This window comes from Eurytemora carolleeae, unplaced genomic scaffold (genome assembly GCF_000591075.1).
Source record: "Eurytemora carolleeae unplaced genomic scaffold, Eaff_2.0 scaffold443, whole genome shotgun sequence".
NCBI classification, from domain to species: Eukaryota; Metazoa; Arthropoda; class Copepoda; order Calanoida; family Temoridae; genus Eurytemora; species Eurytemora carolleeae.
This window is the reverse complement of record NW_019396329.1, coordinates 231,364-252,548: the sequence shown is the minus strand read 5'-3', so window position 1 is coordinate 252,548 and position 21,185 is coordinate 231,364. Positions and strand designations below refer to the sequence as shown.

Here is a 21,185-nt window from a genome sequence, read left to right as displayed (position 1 = left end):
CATATGCTATCTGATCCATACGCTATCTGATCTATACGCTATCTGATCCATACGCTATCCAATCCTTACGCTATCTGATCCATACGCTATCCGTTCCATACGCTATCTGATCCATACGCTATCTGATCCATATATATCCGATCCATACGCTATAAAATGGCTGAGGTCCCCATTAACTTGTTATGAAATGAAATATTCCGTCTGTTTAAGGTACCATACGGGAATATAGATGTATCAGAACATCATTTAACAGTTTGGAATAATAAACAGATTAAATGGTTAGATCTCTCTCCAAACTATACAGGTCTGCATATATATTTAATATTTTATTGTTCAAAACCCTTATATTCATACTTGTAATGTGTTTAGAACCCTTCTATCCTTGATTGTAATGTGTTTGGAACCCTTCTATCCTTGATTATAATGTGTTCAGGACTCTTCTATCCTTGTTTGTAATGTGATGATACCCTTCTATCCTTGATTGTAATGTGTTCAGAACCCTTATATCCTTGATTTTAATGTGTTCAGGACCTTTCTATCCTTGCTTATAATTTGTTCAGAACCCTTCTATCCTTGATTGAAATGTGTTCAGAACCCTTATATCCTTGATTGTAATTTGTTCAGGATCCTTTTACCCTTGATTGTAATGTGTTCAGGATCCTTTTACCCTTGATTGTAATGTCTTAAGAACCCTTCTATCCTTGATTGTAATTTGTTCAGAACCCTTCTATTCTTGATTGTAATTTGTTCAGGACCCTTCATCCTTGATTTTAATGTGTTCAGGACCCTTCTCTCCATGATTGAAATGTGTTCAGAACCCTTCTATCCTTGATTGTACTGTGTTCAGAACCCTTCTATCCTTGATTGCAATGTGTTCAGAACCCTTCTATCCTTGATTGTAATGTGTTCAGGATCCTTCTATCCTTGATTGTATTGTGTTCAGGACCCTTCTATCATTGATCGTATTGTGTTTAGAACCCTTCTATCCTTGATTGTAATGTGTTCAGGATCCTTCTATCCTTGATTGTATTGTGTTCAGAACCCTTCTATCCTTGATTGTAATGTGTTCAGGATTTACTATCCTTGATTGTATTGTGTTCAGGATCCTTCTATCCTTGATTGTATTGTGTTCAGGATCCTTCTATCCTTGATTGTAATGTGTTCAGGACCCTTCTATCCTTGATCGTATTGTGTTTAGAACCCTTCTATCCTTGATTGTATTGTGTTCAGGATCCTTCTATCCTTGATTGTATTGTGTTCAGGACCCTTCTATCCTTGATTGTATTGTGTTTAGGATCCTTCTATCCTTGATTGTATTGTGTTCAGGATCCTTCTATCCTTGATTGTATTGTGTTCAGGACCCTTCTATCCTTGATTGTGTTGTGTTCAGAATCCTTATATCCTTGATTGTATTGTGTTCAGGATCCTTCTATCCTTGATCGTATTGTGTTTAGAACCCTTCTATCCTTGATTGTATTGTGTTCAGGATCCTTCTATCCTTGATTGTATTGTGTTCAGAACCCTTCTAACCTTGATTGTATTGTGTTCAGGTGACCTGACGAACTCTACCTATGAGAAGTTGAAGCCTAAGATGCTGGTTGACCAGACTATGTGCTACGAGAACTATCCTTGTCTAAACTATGAGATCAGCTCGGAGGATCAGGTATTAATTAATCTTTCCTTGTGATAATTATATTGTTTAAACTTGAAATCTTCATCTAATAAATATTTGATTTGATATGATTTGATTAAAGGAATTGTAGATCAATTTCAAGCGAATCTCCATTTAAAGAAATACATGCATGATTCACAACGGTACACTTTAATCTCTTCACAATGAAGAGAATAGGGTATTTTTTTCGCTTTTGTGAAGTTGATAGTACTGTAAATTACTTTTTATGTCTATGCTGCATTAATCCGCATTTAACTTTTCTAGAAAAACCACTGTCGTGTCACTTGAAAACACACTGATCAGTCTTATTATCTAATTGGAAATTGTTTGGTTTTCGATTTTCCTGTTCATGTAAAAATCTCTCTTATAGATTTATTTCTAACTTATTTTAAACATTTAAACGTTAAAAGAAAAGCAAGAAGAATGAGGGTTGGATTGAAATTTCTCTATGGCATTTTTTTACTTTCATATTTACCGGAGATATGAATGATTTCGTTCAGTATCAGACATTTTCATGGTTTTATTTAATGTTGAAATTTAAACATAATTATTAAAATCTCTTTTATTTTTGTGAGCAAAAAAATGGCAGACCACATTTTGGAAAGCGCAGGATTAGGAATATTAGTGATTATTGTAATTAATAAAAATATATTGGTAAAATTAGAAACTTATCTATGTTAAATGCCGCAAACTATTTTTAAGGTCAAAGGCGACTTTGAAGTTATCTATCAATTATCAATCTACATTATTCCGCGTTATTTAGAGTTTCACTGCAATTTAATTACTTTTTAACGCTTTGAATTGAGAGATATAAAGATTCCATAGAAGCAAATATATTATTTTACCTGTACTCCCGGTAGGCCGGTGTGCTGCCCTACCTGAACCTGGAGGAGTGGGTGGAGGGTGTGGAGTGTAGAGAGCCGGTCAATCTCAAGCGGAATTCGTTCCTTCTTCATACTCAAAACATAAACACTATTAAAAGTATTAAGGTAAATTCAGTTTTGGTTCCCCCCAAATATAATCTATATATAAATTTGGCTCGTCTGTCTTGGTGTCTGTTTGTTTGTATCCAATAAACGTCAAAACGGCTGAACCGATCGGGCCCAAATTTTTTGTGGGACCTCACGGAGTCCCAGGGAAGGTTTATGAATGATCAAAATTTCAAATATTTGCCTCCATCAAAATTCGATCTTCATTAAATTTTTGAAAATTTTGAAAATCCACGAAATTTTTTGTGAAAATCTGCAAACTATTTTTGTTCTGTTTTACGATGTACACAAAGAGAACATGTTCACAATTAATTTAGAAGATGGGCGCGAAGCGCCCTATAAGGCTAGTTATAATATACAGCGAGTAATAATTTATTTTTGAATGGGAATGTTAGCGTCTTTTTATTATTATAAGAGTTGGTAACTGCAACCGACTTAAAATAGAAGTTTTTTTTTCGGTAATGTCAATTTTTACAAGAGAATCGCTTTTAAGGGGTTATAGTAGGAATAATGCTTCTTTTTTTACAAAGGGATCTTCAGGTTTGCTCAAAAATGATGAGACTGTGAAGTCGACTTGAAATTCCTAATGGAGATTTCAAGGTCTTCTTCCTTTATTATATGCTATCATTAGTTATTCTATCATCACTTCAGAGGTTTATTTTTTAGTGAAACTTTTTTTCTTTCTAACAGCTATACAGCGCACTGATTTAAGAAAAATATCGTCTAGCTATTCCGAATTCTGTTGGGGCCCACTGTAGTAGTTTGTGATTCTTAATATTTCATTCTGCGGTGGATTTTAAAAAGCTGAAGAAAACAGGATATTATTCTTCATTACAGTTTGTCATGTTACCCTGGATATACATCGTCTCGTAGGCAGAGAAGGTTTGGGATCTGTTTCCGCTAATTCTCTTTACCCCTAAGAGAAGTGTTTAAATGGTATTTGTTTAGGTGATAAAGCAGAATATTATGGTTCTCACTCAAAACAACCAACTCTTCTCCATTAATACTCAGTTTAAAACAGTCACACATATTTCCAGGTCAAAATTTCTTTTCTTGTAATTGATGCCTATTCATCTTAGTCTAAACGCAGCAAGTTACATTTGTTTTCATAAATGTTTATTTTTACTGAAAAGCCCGTTGCAAGCTATCATTTAACACTTCTTTACTTTGGAATGAGAAAAAACAAACCTAAAGGGAAAAATACACACAACGATATATTGAAGAACTTGCACTTTTTCTATCCTAAATTTCACAAAGGAAACTTATTCTTTAACATAAAAGTTTTTAAAGTTTTAAAATTCATTTTCTGATATTATCTGAAAGTCACTAAAAATTGGAACTTCATATTTTCTCCTTTTTTATTAAGAATCTTCTTTTAGAAAATAAAATAATATTTTTAGATGTTCCGATAATCCCTGCTACGTTGTAGATAATGGTTCTGTGATGTGCTCAGGCTAAAATATGGAATTGTATAAAACTAAAACAGGCCCTTTTTCATTGCAGTTCAGTTTATGCCATACTTTACATTAGGCTAATCCTCCCTGTTTCCTGTATTGCCAACCTTCTTTCCTGTTTCCTGAACAGTCTAGCATCCTTCCTGATTCCTGTAAAGTTGACCTTTGTACCCGCGCATTTTCTGTCTTGTCTTCCTATTCTAGTGTACCCTCGGTCCTTTTTTTTGAAAAGTGTACCCTTCTCCCTACTCCAGTTTCCTTAACAGTCTACAATCATTCCTGTTTCCTGAACAGTCAGCGCTTCTTTATGTTTCCTGAAGAATCTAACCTTCCTGTTTCCTGAATAGTCTTTTTATTTTTGCTGTTTCCTAAACAGTTTACCTTCCTTCTTATTCACTGAAAAGTCTTCCATCCTCCTTCCTGTGCTCTCCTTCCTTCCTTTCTAACCCTATGTGGTAATATGTAATATACAGTATGTCTCTCGAAACATGAAAATTTAAGTATGATTTCATTTAGTTTTCTAGTTGGAAATACAGTAATTAAGATTTCTTTTCAAGAATATTTCTTATTAAAGGGACTGTAAAAGGAATAATTAAAGGGTGTATAGGCTGAAACCTAAGCTATTTAGCTATTAACACCCTCTTTCATTTTTCCTTTCCAGCCCCTCTAATGTTCAAAAGTTTGCTTTAACTGTCGATAAACAGGGATCCATTAAATATCAAAATCAAATTTGATCACTTCTTGAATTTCTTGTCTACTGCAGTATACACTATACATTTAACTTTCTTTAATTTTGGAAAGTTTTCCTCCCGACATCTTTCTTACAGATAAAGGAAATTGAAATCCTCTAAAAACAGTTTGAAGCTAATATTTCTAAATCCTCTCCACCTTCTTTCCTCAGTTTTCTCAATTTAGATTTTTCTAGAATTCCAGGGAGATATTTATTGAAAACCCCCTGGGCAAATATGGTAAACAGTCCCCAGGGACCAATACATATATTTACATAAATTTACATTTATGAAAAGAGTCAGAATGTGGTAAAATACAGAAAGGCGTAAACTGTTTTACAAATTTGTAATGCAACTCTAACGTCAGCTTGTGTCACGTGATTGACAGCTGCAAGATATTCGGCTCGACTTTAGGAGTTAGGCCCAAAGAAAATAAAACCGACCTTGGTTGGTTTTAGTGGAGAATAAGGCTTAATTTTGCGTCTTGTTCTCATAAAAACTGGGAATGCGACAATTCCTACCATGAAAATCCTCCAAATAAAATATTAAATCGGTTTTTTTAAAACTCGATTCTGTGAAAAATGAGATGCAACTTGAATCCGAAAGCTCAAGCTTTAAATAACGCCAAAGGACAGCTTAGACCCGACCCGTATTTTCCAATATTATTTAAACTCGGTCTCTGGTGATATATTGAAATATTTTTTAAAGACACTCCCTGTACAAGGACACCTTGTATATTATAAAGGTGTATGTACTAGATATATTTTGCACACTTGAGAGATGTTTTCTTCTTCTAATCCTTGATTTCGACTTTGATGACTTTGCATTTACTTTCATTCATCAGACCTTGACTACATCCAAGTTAGATATGCATCAGGAATCTCCAAGTTATTAAGAGCAATGCACTATCAGTTCACATTGCTCTAAATTTGAATTGTTTTAATTCTTTAGACTCTAACTAAGCTTTAAGATTTCAACCTAACTAATTCCAACCTTAATTAAACAGGCCTTGAACTTTATGCTTCTTACTGAATTTAATGACTCAGTCCATCCTCCTTAAATATCCATATATTGACTCCGTAAATCCTCCTTAAATATCCATATATTGACTCCGTAAATCCTCCTTGAATATCCGTATAGTGACTCCGTCATGCATCAAAGGAATATCCGTAAATTGACTCCGTCCAACCTCCTTAAGTATCCCTAGATTGACTCTGTATATCCCCCTTGAGTATCATTATATGTACTCCGTCCAACCTCCTTGAGTTTTCCTTATGTTGACTCCGTCCATCCTCCCTGAGTTTCCATATATTGACTCCATCCATCCTCCTTAAGTTTCCTTATATTGACTCCGTCCATCCTACTTGAGTATCTTCCTATAAACTCCGTCCATCCTCGCTGAGTATCCGTAAAATGAATCCGTCCATCCTCCTCGAGTATCCGTAAAATGAATCCGTCCATCCTCCCTGAGTATCTGTAAAATGACTCCGTCCATCCTCCTTGAGTATCCTCCGTAAGTTGACTCCGTCCATCCTCTTTGAGTATCCTTATACTGACTCCGTCAATCCTCTCTGTGTTTCCGTAAGTTGACTCCGTCCATTATCTATTTAGAATTGGCCTCTTACCCTGATGAAGGAAAAGACGGAAATCAAGAAGGCAATAACATGTTTTAATTGAATGGTAGAAAATAAAAATCTTTTTTCTGAAAGTTTCGTTCTCAAAAAATCTGCAGTTTTTTTCTTTGCATCCTTATAAGGAATACAAATTATAAATGTTAGGACTCAGTTATCATAGTTCACAATCCATTATCCATATTCATGATTTCTTCAGTTTCTCACAGAGTTCTAAATATATTCTACAACACAGCGCACAACCATGATAGAATATGCAGGTATTACTAACTAAGGTCAAAACTTAAGAGATAGCGCTAATCTACAGCGCTTGATCTCAACAACTTTTCAATCAGATGATAAGTGATTGATATCTCAAATTTAATCGGAGGAATTAATTCAATCCATAAGGATAACTGTTTAATCCCAGGATAAACAAAACAAAGTTTTGGACTCATTCATTCATTTATTAATTTTTAGATTTTACTGTTGGGTTAGTTTTAATTTATTATTGAATTCTTTGGAAACCCTTTCATGGTTATGAAAACTGAGTTTTGGATCTAATTGTAACTTAAGACAAATGAAATTGATATAACATAAATGCACATTGCACAAAACCTTGTCTTTACTGAAAGGGGGGGGGGGGGCAACGATGGTTTCAACCCTCCATTAGATATGTGTGAATTCGTATAAAATGCCTTTTTTTCGACTACGAAATGTGCATCCTTCAGAAGGTGGGTGGTGAGGATTGTAAAGGTCGGAGAGTGTTATGAATGCCAGAAACAAGCTAAAACAATTTATTTAATGAGAATCGATACCCATATTACTACCGTCCGTTTTTGGATAGACCCCACCCCCACCCTTGACGCTGATTCTGAATGGCAACTACCCTTACTATCACAACTACCGTCTGTTTTAGAGAGACCCCACCCCCACCGTTGAAGCTGAATCTGAATGGCAACTACCCTTACTACCTCAACTGCTGTCTGTTTGAAGCTGAATCTGTATGGGAACTACCCTCACTACCCCAACTACCTTCAGTTTTTAAAGAGACCTCATCCCCACTCTGTGTTATTCTGTGCGCAAGGTATACAATATGCAGCTGGTATCGATTCTCATTAAATCAATTGTTTTAAGCTTGTTTCTGACATTCATAACACTCTCCGACCTTTACTATCCTCACCACCCACCTTCTGAAGGGTTCAAATTTCGTCGTCGAAAAAAAGCATTTTATACATACTGTAGATATGTTGCCCCTTCCTCAATTTTTAGTGAACCCTAATCCCTTGATTCATTTGCTAGGCTCAACTGTGAAGAGTTTGAGAATATCTGTTCTCCTCTTGTCAGTCTTAACTCTACATCTGTTATAGGTAAATAGAACAGTCAAATAAAGGGAAGAAGATATAAAAAATAGGGGGGGGGGAGGAATTTTTTTTATCGCATGGATTTTCTAATGGCTTTTTTCTCAGAAAAAAAAATCAGAATATTTGTAAAACAAATTTATGTTGGAGCTGAAAGTTCTTTTACCTATATAACCATCCAAGCATTGAGAATTTTTAAAAGTATTTTTATTTTAGAAATTTAATACTCTATTCAAGGAAATAAAAAATTGATTTTTCTAAATAAAGTAGAAAATATATCGTGTTCAGCTGTTTTACAGACTTTACCTAAAATATAAGTTACCGATTTATCTTGCCAACATTTTTTAGCATGAAGGAAAATTATTATATTAGAAATATCTATTCACACACAAAGATATAAATACATATAAATGTAGTTTAAATTTGTTTAAATACATTTTGAATATATATTTTTACAAAAGAAAAAAGAAAATATGCAAAGGAACTGAGTTTTTGCCACAAACTATGATTTTACAATCGCAATATCCTTTCAACCTGATTGTGTAAACCTTTGATATTTCAAACTATTATTATTTGATCTGAAATGATTCATAGTTTGAAATATCTAAGGTTTCCGACATTCAAATGCAAAGATATGAGGATAAGAAAATCAGAGTTTGTGACAAAAACTCATTTCCTTTGTGCGCAAATATTCGACGTTGATCATTACTCATTACATAAGGTGTTTATCATTTCAGTATTACGTAATCATAGAATCCTTCAACATATAAATTATTCATTCTTGTATTTAAATATAAATTTGGCTTGTCTGTTTGTTTGTTTGTATCCAATAAACGTCAAAACGGCTGAACCGATCGGGCCCAAATTTTTTGTGGGACATCTAGGGACCACAGGGAAGGTTTATGAATGATCAAAATTTCAAATATTCGTCTCCATCAAAATTCGATCTTCGTTAAATTTTTGAAAATTTTGAAAATCCACGAAATTTTTTGTGAAAATCCGCGAATTATTTTTGTTTTGTTTTACGATGTACACAAATAGAACATGTTCACAATTAATTTAGAAGATGGGCGCGAAGCGCCCTCTAAGGCTAGTGTATTTAAAAGTTCTTGTAAAACCGGAACTTTCCATGCATGGTCCAATGGGACATCACAATATTTCATTTGTTTTTTAACTGACATTTTACTAAGATCAGAAAAATTTATAGAACAATCATTTGCAATTGAAAATAAATTTCTGCCAAGAACTGTGTTAAGGTTATTTTTGCATAAATTAGAAAGAAATCTAATGCAAAGCTTAGAACTTGCTTCAATAGTCTCATAGAAAGACACACATCTACTAGCTAACATAGTTTTTTCATTTAAACATTGTAAAACACTTTCAATCAAGTACCTGGCTATGCGTGTATTTCTAGGTACATTAAAAAGAATTCTAATAGCAGTATTTCATGCTGTATACAATTTTGACTGGACTGTTAAAATAAAATTCTTGGGTAAGAGAATTAATTTTTGAAAGAAAACAGCTCGTTTTGATATTGTTTCGATAATATCAAGATACTTTTTAATATTGTTTCGATACGTGATACACAATCGGATTATCATTATTATTCTTTTAAGAAATATCGCTTTTGCAATTATGTTAAATATGTTTTATGATATATCTAAAGAAATATTCAGTGCCAATACAAAATGTTATAACAATAGAAAGAAAAAAGACACATTTCATTCCACAGTTTTCTGGTTACAAAAGGAAATATAGTAAAAAGATCAAATTTAATGAAAAACTTATCCTAAGTTGTTTTGATTTTGAAAGTTTCCGCATTCTTATTATTAAAAATTATTTTTTTACTACTGCTCTCAATAAAAGTGAGCAAATTTAATTTTTTGATCAGACAAAAATGTTTTATCTCCTCATTTCTTATTATTATTTGATCCTTTCAACTTTAATTCATTCCATTTAACTAATGGATTCAACTTTTGCATTAAATACTGATTTTAAATCTTTTTAAAATTTTAATGAGAAAACTTTTAACAAGTCTAGTTTTTGTGTTCACTGAAAGGAAAGATAAAGTTGATTTTGAAGTTGCGAAGTTGAAAGATAATTTTTCGGTGAAAATGGTTTTTTCTTTTCTAGGCATTTTTAGGTACCAATATTTGTTGAGCAATTGATTAAAATGGTTCGGAAATACTTAGTAATGCATTATCAATTTATGGTAGAATTACATTTTACATCTCAATTAATCTTTTCAAGACACAAAATTTTGTTAAAAAAGTAGTTCTTATCCAGATTATAAGAAAACAATTGGTTATTATATAATACATACATTTCTTAGATGATATAATCTCTATAGTTTCAAGTTTGCGTGGTTAAATCAGAAACGCTCAGTATATTATAACAAAATTGGACATTGGTCAAAATTCAGACTATGCCCTGTACAAATATACTTTTTTCAATAATGTATCTGGAAAGGTAGTCGGATGTTATTTTTGAGACACGCTGTTTAAACATGTTTTTTTTCAGGAACATCCCGCGGAGGTCACCTAGTTGAGATATTTGATTTCTGGAACACTAACTGTGATACTGAGTGCCAGCATTAAAAAGATTCTTTATTATTTTTGCTGGAAAACAAATGTCGAACATTTCCTTTGCGTGGCAAGATGTCAAAAAAACTGCTCATTCGCTATTTATTAGATTTATTTATTAATTACAGTGGTAAGCGATTATATCAATACAATGAAGACGACTTACAAGTAATCAAAGAGAAGCTTTTTTAATTAATAGATTATCTTGACTTCTATGTTTAAGTTTATCCACGCTGTTTAACAGCTTCTCTTGACTTCTTTATTTAAGTTTATCCACGCTGTTTAACATTTTCTCTTGACTTCTTTATTTAAGTTTATCCACGCTGATTAACAGCTTCTCTTGCCTTCTATGTTTAAGTTTATCCACGCTGTTTAACAGCTTCTCTTGACTTCTATATTTAAGTTCATCTACGCTGTTTAACAGCTTCTCTTGACTTCTATCTTTAAGTTTATCCACGCTGTTTAGCAGCTTCTCTGGACTTCTATATTTAAGCTTATTCACGCTGTTTAACAGCTTGATTTAAATCAAAATTGAAATCGGAAGTCGTCTTCCTTGTATTGATATTATCGCCTACCACTGAAAATGAATATTTCCACAACTATGAACTCCGTTATAAATTAAGACAACGTCTCTATAGTATCCTCCGGAAAATTGAATTTTTCTCAATTTTGAACTTATGTGTTACTTATACTCAACCAAGGGACTGTAAGCTTAAATTAAAGCGACTCTCCGTGCAACGATGGCAACGCCAGATTAACAACGTTATACTAAGAAGATTTGTCTGATCAACTATTGATTCGATGTGCATGGCTTTGTTTATTTAAACTGTGGCCAAATTTAATGAATTTGAGCCGCCAAAAACCGGTTTCAATTGAGCGCCGGCTTAAATCTTGAAACATTGAATACAATTTTAAGTGGAACCAACCATATTTGAGCCGCGGCTCAAATTCTTTAAATTCTGCCTCTGTTAATATTTCCCTTTGTACTCTGCAAAATTCAGAAAAACTACCTATATATCTTTCACATTGTTTATCAGATTAAGGTTCTAGGGGTATCGTTATAAATCAGACATTACTACTTACTATGCTGTATAATGAGGGTCCCCTAAAATTACGCTTACAGTCCCTACCGAATACTTTTTCCATTAAAAAACGACAATAACATGTGTTTTAAAGTTTAAGCGCTGTAATAAATTAGAATATTTTAAATTATCTTTATATTGAAGAGAGGGGTGGATGCACATTAAATCACGAATCGACTGTTGTAAAATTTAAATTTAAATTATCATGTCCTAATTAATATCTAATTTTACAAGATATTTATATAAATGTTGGGGACTGTCGTAAAAAAAATTATCATATATTTTCTGATTATATTTCGTATATTCACAATATGCTTTGTATGTAAGTATCCTTTTATAAGATCTAGGGTCTCCCATTCTAAAGATTGAACTTAAATTAACAACCTTGAATTTGCTGGAGAACTATTAGTGGATTTCTGCTGTAAAGATGAAAATGAAAATAAAAGCGAGAATGTTTTTATTTCTATAATTTATCATGAGAAGTTGGTTGGATGAGACTTCAACGACGTCTCTGTACGGATACTTTAGTCTTCGCTCTTGGATTTGTTGCCTGCAGGCAGCAGCATTAGATTTATTTATTTGATAAATCATTTAATATAAAATGAACTATGTTTTAAATAAAAAAGTTGTACGTCATTTTTACAGTCTCATTCTTTGTAGGTAACCCTGTAAACATTATACTAGAGAGAGATGGCTTAAAGGGAGTGTTTGCGGAAAGTGATGGGGTATAAGTTTAATTGGTATTTCGCTTATAACTTGTTTACACAGCTGGGCTGGATTTTCGAACATTTCTGGAAAATATGAAATTGTCGTCTTCATTACCAAAAATCCTTGAAACAGAAATGAATGTTTTCACAAGTAACTATCGGATCATAAAAAATAAAATATTATGAAATATCAACTATATACGAATGCGTCGAATTAAAATCGATTATAGGTTTTAATATCTGAACAGAGCTGAAAAATTTAGATTATGATATCCTTAATCCCGATCGGTTAATTAATCTGAGCTGGGAACTTTAGAATGGTGGATATCGGGATTAATGCTTGATCCACTCTTTTTCTTAATCTCCAGATTAAATATTGCTTGTTGTCCTCATGAATTTAATCTCCAGATTAATTAACAGATCGGGATTAAGGATATCACATTCTAAAGTTTTCAGCTCTGGATATTAAAAACAAGAGGAGAACAAGCATTATTTAATCTCGAGATTAAGAAAAAGAGAGGATCAAGCATTAATCCCGATATCCACCATTCACAAGTTCCCAGCTCTGGAGATTAATAGCAAGAGGAGAACAAGCATTATTTAATCTTAAGATTAAGAAAGAGATAGGAACAAGCATTAATTCCGATATCCACTATTCAAAAGTTCCAAGCTCTGAAAACTTTAGAATGGTGGATATCGATATTAATGCTTGATCATGTCTTTTTGCGAATCGCAAGCAAGACTAGTTTAGTCTTTTGATTAACTTCTAGAGACTAGAGATGCTCTCTTCAGGGGCGTATGAGGGGCCCCCCTGGAAAATACATAATTAAAAGTAAATTATGTTTAAAAAGTAACACCTGACAATGACAAAGACTAAGGATTTGTCTAAATTCACTGTTAATACAAGGAGAGAAAAGTTTTAGCCTTCTAAAACGAATTCTTGATTACACAAGATGCACTATGACGGAGAGCAGACTTAACGATTTTGCACTTAAAGCTTTACACCCTATAAGGCTGTCTGAGCTCTACTGAACAAATTATTGAAATGTTTGTGCAAGCAAATCCCAGAAAATTGTAGCTTAAAAGAGTTGGTGAATATGTAGATTGAGTAAATTATATCTAAAAATTTCAGAAGAAATTTCGTTTATTAGTAAAAATATAATTTTTTTAATGATGATTTTATTATTGATTTAGTTAGCTGTGATGGAGTTAAGTGATAAATTTATTAAGTTAAAAAGTTAGTTTTTCAAGCAAAGGAATAATTTTTAGACTCTATAAGGTTAGTAACCACCCAAAAAGGTTGTCTTTTTGGTGTATTTTTATGGTGAACAAAACAAGTCCAGGTGGGAGGGGGGGAGCACAAATAATTTAAAAAGGTATCAATATTTTTTCAAAAAAGGTGTTTTTAAGGGGGAGGGGGGCACAATGTTGCCAAGGGGGGGACCCCAAATTTTTTTTTGCGCGCTTACGCATTTGTGGTGTCATATCAATTGGACTAATGATCGATTAAACGAACAGGTTTGGGATTAATGTTTATTAAGACTAATGTTTTAAAGAACTAAAGTTCTTAAATGTGATAAATATATTTTTTAATAAGTTAATATTAACATGATTAAATTTATGTTTGTTTAAATACTAAAAAACTGGCTTGTGAACAGTACTTTAGTTCAATCAGATACAGGGTGTCCCAAAAAACATGGGAATTCAGTGACGAATTCGATATCGTCTTTGTTATGAATTAGCATTGTAATACCTAATTTCAAAAGAAATAATATTATTATGTCTGCTAGAGTTTATTTTATGAAAACGGTAAAAGACTGTAAAGATGTGTCTATAATGTCTCCGCAAGATGAATAGTGAAGACGGACAAGTTTACTCTGTTTGTATACTGCAATTTTCTTGTTTTACTAAGTACAACCGTATGCAGTCAAAACATAAACAAACAAATTGTAAACATCTAGCAGACGAAACTCTTACAGATTACAGCTTTCTCATTAGGTATCACTATACTAAATCAAAGAATTATTTAAACAGACGATATCGAATTCGTCACTGAATTCCCATGTTTTTTTTTTAATGTGATATCCAACAAGAGCGGATTAAAAAGAAAATTAAAAGTTTCAATAGTGAATATTCAGATTAAGCGATCAGGATTAAGGTATCAAAAGCTGAAGTTTTCAGCTCTGAACAATTTGTTTGGAATTAAATTGTTTTTTTTACGATCCGAGTCGAATATTGCAACTTTCTTTCTTCGATATGAGTCGTTTTTAACAATTTTCTCCTTTCAGACGCAACAGATAGAAGTAAGATTAGTAGCGATCACCATCGATATTTTTTTGCCGTAATTATATTTTTTCCCTATACTCTGTAGACATAGAGAATAGAATATATAGAGAGGAATTTACTAGAAAAAGTGTAAAACGGCCATTTTGTTGTACTGTTTCCATACTGCAGGTGTACTTCACATATTTATGCTATATAACCTGTTGGGCCCTGGAATATCATTTTATAGAAAATCTAAAATTATTGTTAAAAGAAAACCAAATTATGAAATAGGCTGGTTTCATAACTGACCAACATTTCACATAGACACTTTACAAACGATGATTTTCCGTTATAACTATAAACCAAATGATGTTTTTATTCACCTAATTCATTATATAGTTTATTTAACAGTATAATTTAAGGTTTTTATAATTCTATACCGTGTGCATTATAATGTCTCATAATTTAAGGTTTTTATAACTAAAAAAAAGATTATCCAAATTTTTTAAAAATATTCAAATAAAGTTAAAGAATTAATAAACATAGTTTTTACTTTTTTTTTAATTTACTTTTAAAAATATATACTATTGAAACTTAGTCTTTTTTGATATTTGTTTAAACTATATTATCTTTACTTAACTCTATCTATAAATCTATCTACAGGGTGTCCCAATAAACATGGGAATTAAATGACTACTTCTGTATCCACGTAAATCTGCCCCTTTGGTAAACGTAAATTCAACCTATATGAAGCATAAAGTCTAACCTTGTTGCATCGGCTAGACCTGTCCATAGAGCTAGTTACAGAACAAACTGGGACCGCAAAGGTTGACCCGGCTCGGATATTCAAACGTACTACGGCTGCCCATGTATCGTCTTTGATCCAAGTGGAAATATTTTGTAAACATAATTGTGTAGTATTACAGCTAAAACATTTAATACAGAAAACTAGTAGTCTCGGGATTTCCAAAATATGGTCTACCATTTTTTCACTTTCAAAATTGACGGAAAAATTAGAAAATTCGCCCAAATTTCAGCTAATTAGAAATCAACAAAACTGTTCAAATATCTCCGTCAACTTTAAAGATAGAAAGAAGACCATATTTTGGAAAGCTCATAAGACGCTGAATTTTTTTGATGCATCTTTATTTCATTTATCAATTGTCAGAAATCAAAGACGATATTCATGTCGTCTCTCACACCCTGTAGTATACACTTTTTGGTCAAACTCATAGGAAACGGGTTTAGGATATGTATTTGAACGATGTTTTAATAATAGTGCATCAATCTGTCCTTGTAGTTTCAAGTGATGTTCCATTTAAAAAGGAAATGCCCAATTCACACAGGTACTCTTGAAACTTTTTATCTAATTAGCAATTTTGTTCCTATAGCTTGAAAAGTCATCTCTCAAACAAAAAGATTGATGTATCATGCATTCTTGATCAGGCAAACCATTTACGTTTGTGAATTAGACATCTTCCATTTGCAATTACGTCACCAAAACGCCCCTAAAATTAAACTTATTTACGATATTAATTTTTAGTAATTATGTTATAGTACAAAACAAAAAAAAATTGTTTCTTTTATATTTTAATCTTATGTGAGGCCGAATTTAAAGAATTTGAACGGCAGCTTGAATTTGAGACGAGGCTCAAATATGGTTGGTTTCACTTAAAATTAAATACATTGTTTCAAGAGTTAAGCCGGCGCTCAATTGAAACCGGTTTTTGGCAGATTTGAGAGGCGGCTAAAATTCACTCTGGTCCTTGTTTAATAAAGTAATTGAAATAAAACAATTACATTAAGGAAAGTTTAAAGAACTTGAATCAACATATAGTCTTTCTTCATTTTAAACACTTTTCTTTTATTTTAGAAAATTTAAATATAACTGTCAACAATTCCAACATTTGAAAATAGATCGTAAAATTATAGCAACTTATATAATTACTTTATCTTTGCAGCCTGCTGACGTTGTTCTATGATATTTCAAAGACTTAAGGGATTAAAAAATTAGAATGTTCAGTTCCTTTGCACGAATCTTCTGGTTCTTACCAGATTCTAAATAATTAAGAAATATACATAATTGATCTATATTAATATTTTAACCCGACTAGGGGGGGGGGGGTAGTGTGTGTGTTATCATTTAATGATTTTTCAAAGCTCACAATACATTTGTAATGTAACCCTTTAGAGAACCTTAGAAAGTAGCTGTTAGCAGTATCAATTAAATTTATTAAACTATGTTACTTCTAACCGAAGAAGCTTCTCCCCTTGAACCTCACTGTATCAATATTTAAATTCAAAGTTTTCTATGGAACGAATAGAAAAGTAACATTTATCCCCAACAATGTACATGTTAGTCAAATAATTCTTCAATTCTAAATTCTACAATAAGTTTTCAACGGTTTCAGACTTCTACTGTCTCAAGAGTCTCAAGTCCATTTAGACATATTCGACTAATTATAAGTTAGGAAGACGACCTAGTTCAACTGTTTAAAAATTAAAAATAAATATAAAGTAACGGTCAATGACATAATTATTGTAAATGTACAAATTAGAAATCGTTGAAAATGTTTGCGACGTTAATGACGACCTATCACAATGAGGCGCTATTAGGATGTCTGAACTTTTGTAAGAAAAAATGGTGGATACAAAACTGAACAATAAACTTTTTACTTTCATTTGCTTAGAGTTACGGTTTGATTTTTGCTTCCCAACAAGAGTAAAGACCCGCTTAATTGTGATAAAAGTATCCTGTTATATTGTTATAAAAGTATCCTGTTATATTGTTATAAAAGTATCCTGTTATATTGTGATAAAAGTTTCCTGTTATGTTGTGATAAAAGTATCCTGTTATATTGTGATAAAAGTATCCTGTTATATTGTGATAAAAGTATCCTGTTATATTGTGATAAAAGTATCCTGTTACATTGTGATAAAAGTATCCTGTTATCATAGAAAAGTCACTTGAAATTATGCATATATTCTTTGTATGCACATTTTGCTGAACCCTTGACCCTGGATTTAAGATGATAGCATTTTCTCAATTTAGCAAACTTCGAGTCATGCTTATCCAATATCCTTGATCTTTACATTCTTCAATCCATAGTTAGATAATTCTTCTTAAATCCATAGTTAGATAATTCTTCTTTAATCCATAGTTAGATAATGCTTCTTCAATCCATAGTTAGATAATCCTTCTTCAATCCATAGTTAGATAATACTTCTTCAATCCATAATTAGATAATTCTTCTTCAATCCAAAGTTAGATAATATTTCTTCAATCAAAAGTTAGATAATACTTCTTCAATTCATAGTTAGATAATACTTCTTCAATCCATAGTTATATAATACAATTCTTCAATCCATAGTTAGATTATACTTCTTCAATTTATAGTTAGATAATACTTCTTCAATCCATAGTTAGATAATACTTCTTCATCTATAATTAGATAATACTTCTTCAATCCATAGTTATCTATATATAAATTTGGCTTGTCTGTCTGTCTGTCTGTCTGTCTGTTTGTTTGTATCCAATAAACGTCAAAACGGCTGAACCGATCGGGCCCAAACTTTTTGTGGGACATCTAGGGACCCCAGGGAAGGNATTTTGAAAATCCACGAAATTTTTTGTGAAAATCCGCGAATTATTTTTGTTTTGTTTTACGATGTACACAAAGAGAACATGTTCACAACTAATTTAGAAGATGGGCGCGAAGCGCCCTCTAAGGCTAGAAAGAAGGGCGCGAAGCGTCTTGAATTTCTAGTATAATACAATTCTTCAATCCATAGTGCAAACCAGAAATATGTAGATACCACACAACTAATCTAGGGGGGTAGGTAAAATAGGCCTATGACAAGAAGTCTGTCATTCTTTTGAATTTAAGGCATCCAAAACACCCAAAATAACATTCCTATTCCTATTATTGAAAGCATAAAAAAAAATTAATATTGTTAGAAATATGGCTGCGCTATCAAAGTTTAAACCAGGCCGACATAAAGATAGGGGCGGGGTGGTCCTTGCCTCGGCTTACTTAGACCTGTACAGTGTACATGCGGTCGGTCCGGTTCGAATTCAAACTGACCCTGATCCACCCTGATACTTTAATTCTTAAAAATTGCCTTTTAACATTGTTTAATTCCTTTTTTATTGATATTTGAATCAGAAAATTTATATGAGGTATTGTTACGTGTCAAGAGGAAATTTTTATTTTCCCTTTAAGTCTGACTTTATGATTTTAAACTTTTTAAATCCCTTTCTAATCTTAAAATGGAAATGAATATTAACTCAGATTTCTAGATACAAATGTATATCTACTTTATATTTTAAAACTATGCTTTGAAGTTGAGAGAAATAAAGGAGAAAAATGTAAAAACTGCAATAGTTACTTTCACCTTTTTTTCAAAATAAGTTTTTTCTTGAAGTTATTAAAGACTTAATCTTTGAACTTGAAATTTTCATGATTTATTTTTCACACAATTATTTATCAACTTAAAAAGATGAATTTTTGAGAAAATGCTATGGGAAAATACCTGATGCCTTATTTAGTGCCAGCTGGACAATCCTTAGTAGTATTCCTAATAATAAGATAATCAGTCTGCTATATATGTGTTATGCATGTTATTAACCCTATGGTCTTGGGACATAGCGAAAGGTCTTTTATATTTTTCATTGAAATTACCATTCATTCATATTTTTTTATATCATACTCGGAATAGTTTTAACAGTTTTATCTTATCAGACCCAAGATGGTTTTACGGAATGTAGTTCCCACGCTGGAGAAATTAACCCTAGGTTCAATCTCAGATCTTATCATCAACAGGTTGTATATACAGATTTTTCTAAAAAAAATATTTTTTAATTTTTCTTTTATCTGAGGATTAAAAAAGCATAGATATACCAACTTAATATTTATATATGTTAACTTTTAAAATCTAGACTATAAAGTGTTTACTTCCAAGGAGATACACTGGAAATACATTAGACATTAGACATTAGACATTAGACATTAGACATTAGACATTAGACATTAGACAATCCAGGATTTTAAAAATTGAATTTGCGCACTGTCTGAACAGTTATACACTGTAAAAACATCTCTTAGGTCTCAAATGAATACTGAAAAAAATCTTTATAATACTACGTACTTTTAGCTTAATTACCATGTTTAATCCATGTATCTGAGAAACCCATTATCTAAGGTCTACAATATTAGGTTGAAATGAAATAGGGCAGTGTTTGTGACAAAGACTCAATTTCTTTATAATACCATTTATGATTGTTTCCCAGTAAAGTACTTTTTTAATAGGATTGTTCTATTGAAGAAGCTTCTAGAAAAAGTTTATTTGCACTAAGATTTACAGGGTAAACATACTTGAGATACAGANTCACCCACTCCACCACTTTCTCCTCATCTCCTTAATTTAACTCCTATTGCTAAACTAGGAAGAAAAAGCTTAATATGTAATATTGTTCCATAATTAACCATGTAAATTGGGTTAATGAAAGATTCATACATAGATTATAAAGTAATAACTAGAAATCTAAGATAATGAATTATATATGCAAATCGTGTAAATATGCAATATTGGCCAAACAACCTTTTGTTTTTAACCTTACCAGAATTTTTCGTTAGTTTTCAAAAACTGAGGCTTTTGGCCTGGGTTACCAGCACCATTCTAGAACCCTTCTAGGATATCTAACCTCCCCCCCCCCCAACAAAAATTGAAATTATAAATTATTCCGAGGTTTTTAGAATTGTTGTTTTATAACCTTTCCCATTTTTGTGATACTAAGCCAGTAGGATTGCTTGTTGATTCTATTAAATGTTTAGGATTGCATCATCAGAATTAGATTAGAAGTAAACATGAATTAGATTCAAGATTATAGCTTCAAACTACAATCTCATGTAAACTGTTTCAAATATCAGAATAAGTTTAAATTGTTATTTGAGAAATATTGATTCACAAACATCCCATCAGTGTTTAAAACAACATGATCGAACTTTAAGGGAGTGACCGTCTATGTAAGGTAATTGAACAGAGTATGCAGTGTTGTCGAAAACTTCTTTAGGATTCATTAGAGACATATTTCACTTTTTAAAAGTCTGTAAATCCTGAGTTTGAGCGCAAATTTGACGTTCTAAACTCCGGATTTAGGGGTGGATACGCTTTCAGAATTAGTTTTTTTTTAAAACTATTAATTAACGACGACATAAAATGTAAAAATATTCTACAATAAACTACAGACGCCGTGTATAGGAACATGTTGAGAAAATAAAAATTAATCTTATCATCGAAAATAAGTAATCTTGTTTAATTATCAGTTTCTATTTTCTCATTATTCTAGTTTCTCGTTATTCACAAAGATGTTCGCAGATTTTCTTTAATTATTATTGAAAAGACGACATTTAAAGAATTTGAAGAAGTCTGCGAATAAATTCAAAGAAAATTAGAAATTCAATATAATAATGAAAACGAAATAATCGATTTTAGCATTAATTTATTGACAAATTTCTGTAGTGAAATATGTTCCAAGCCATCTAATTAGATTACTACAGGGTGTCCCACGAAACATGACAATAGAAAGACGACTTGAAAGTCGTCTTTGGTATTTGAATTTATTTGTGACATTTAGTCTTCTATCTACTTTAACATGTATGATTCTTGAAACAATTATCACATAATTCTCCTAGCCCTGGCATTTCCAAAAAGTGGTCTGCGTTTTTTGTGCTT

General features: G+C 32.0%; 1 protein-coding gene and 1 long non-coding RNA gene across 2 annotated transcripts; both read left to right on the top strand.

Annotated features, from left to right (window-relative positions):
• The first annotated feature begins 190 nt into the window (after positions 1 to 190).
• Positions 191 to 10,483, top strand: LOC111701047 (uncharacterized). The gene is made up of 8 exons (XM_023472163.1): positions 191 to 304; positions 1,551 to 1,663; positions 2,533 to 2,661; positions 3,610 to 3,698; positions 4,062 to 4,114; positions 6,674 to 6,734; positions 7,756 to 7,823; positions 10,335 to 10,483. The coding sequence occupies exons 2-8, from the start codon at positions 1,592 to 1,594 to the stop codon at positions 10,409 to 10,411; spliced, it is 549 nt and encodes a 182-aa protein (XP_023327931.1). The 5' UTR covers positions 191 to 304; positions 1,551 to 1,591; the 3' UTR covers positions 10,412 to 10,483.
• A 181-nt stretch (positions 10,484 to 10,664) lies between these two features.
• LOC111701048 (uncharacterized) lies at positions 10,665 to 12,114 on the top strand. Its single transcript, XR_002765129.1, has 2 exons — positions 10,665 to 11,102; positions 11,520 to 12,114. It is a non-coding gene; the product is annotated as an uncharacterized LOC111701048 (long non-coding RNA).
• Positions 12,115 to 21,185: the final 9,071 nt, after the last annotated feature.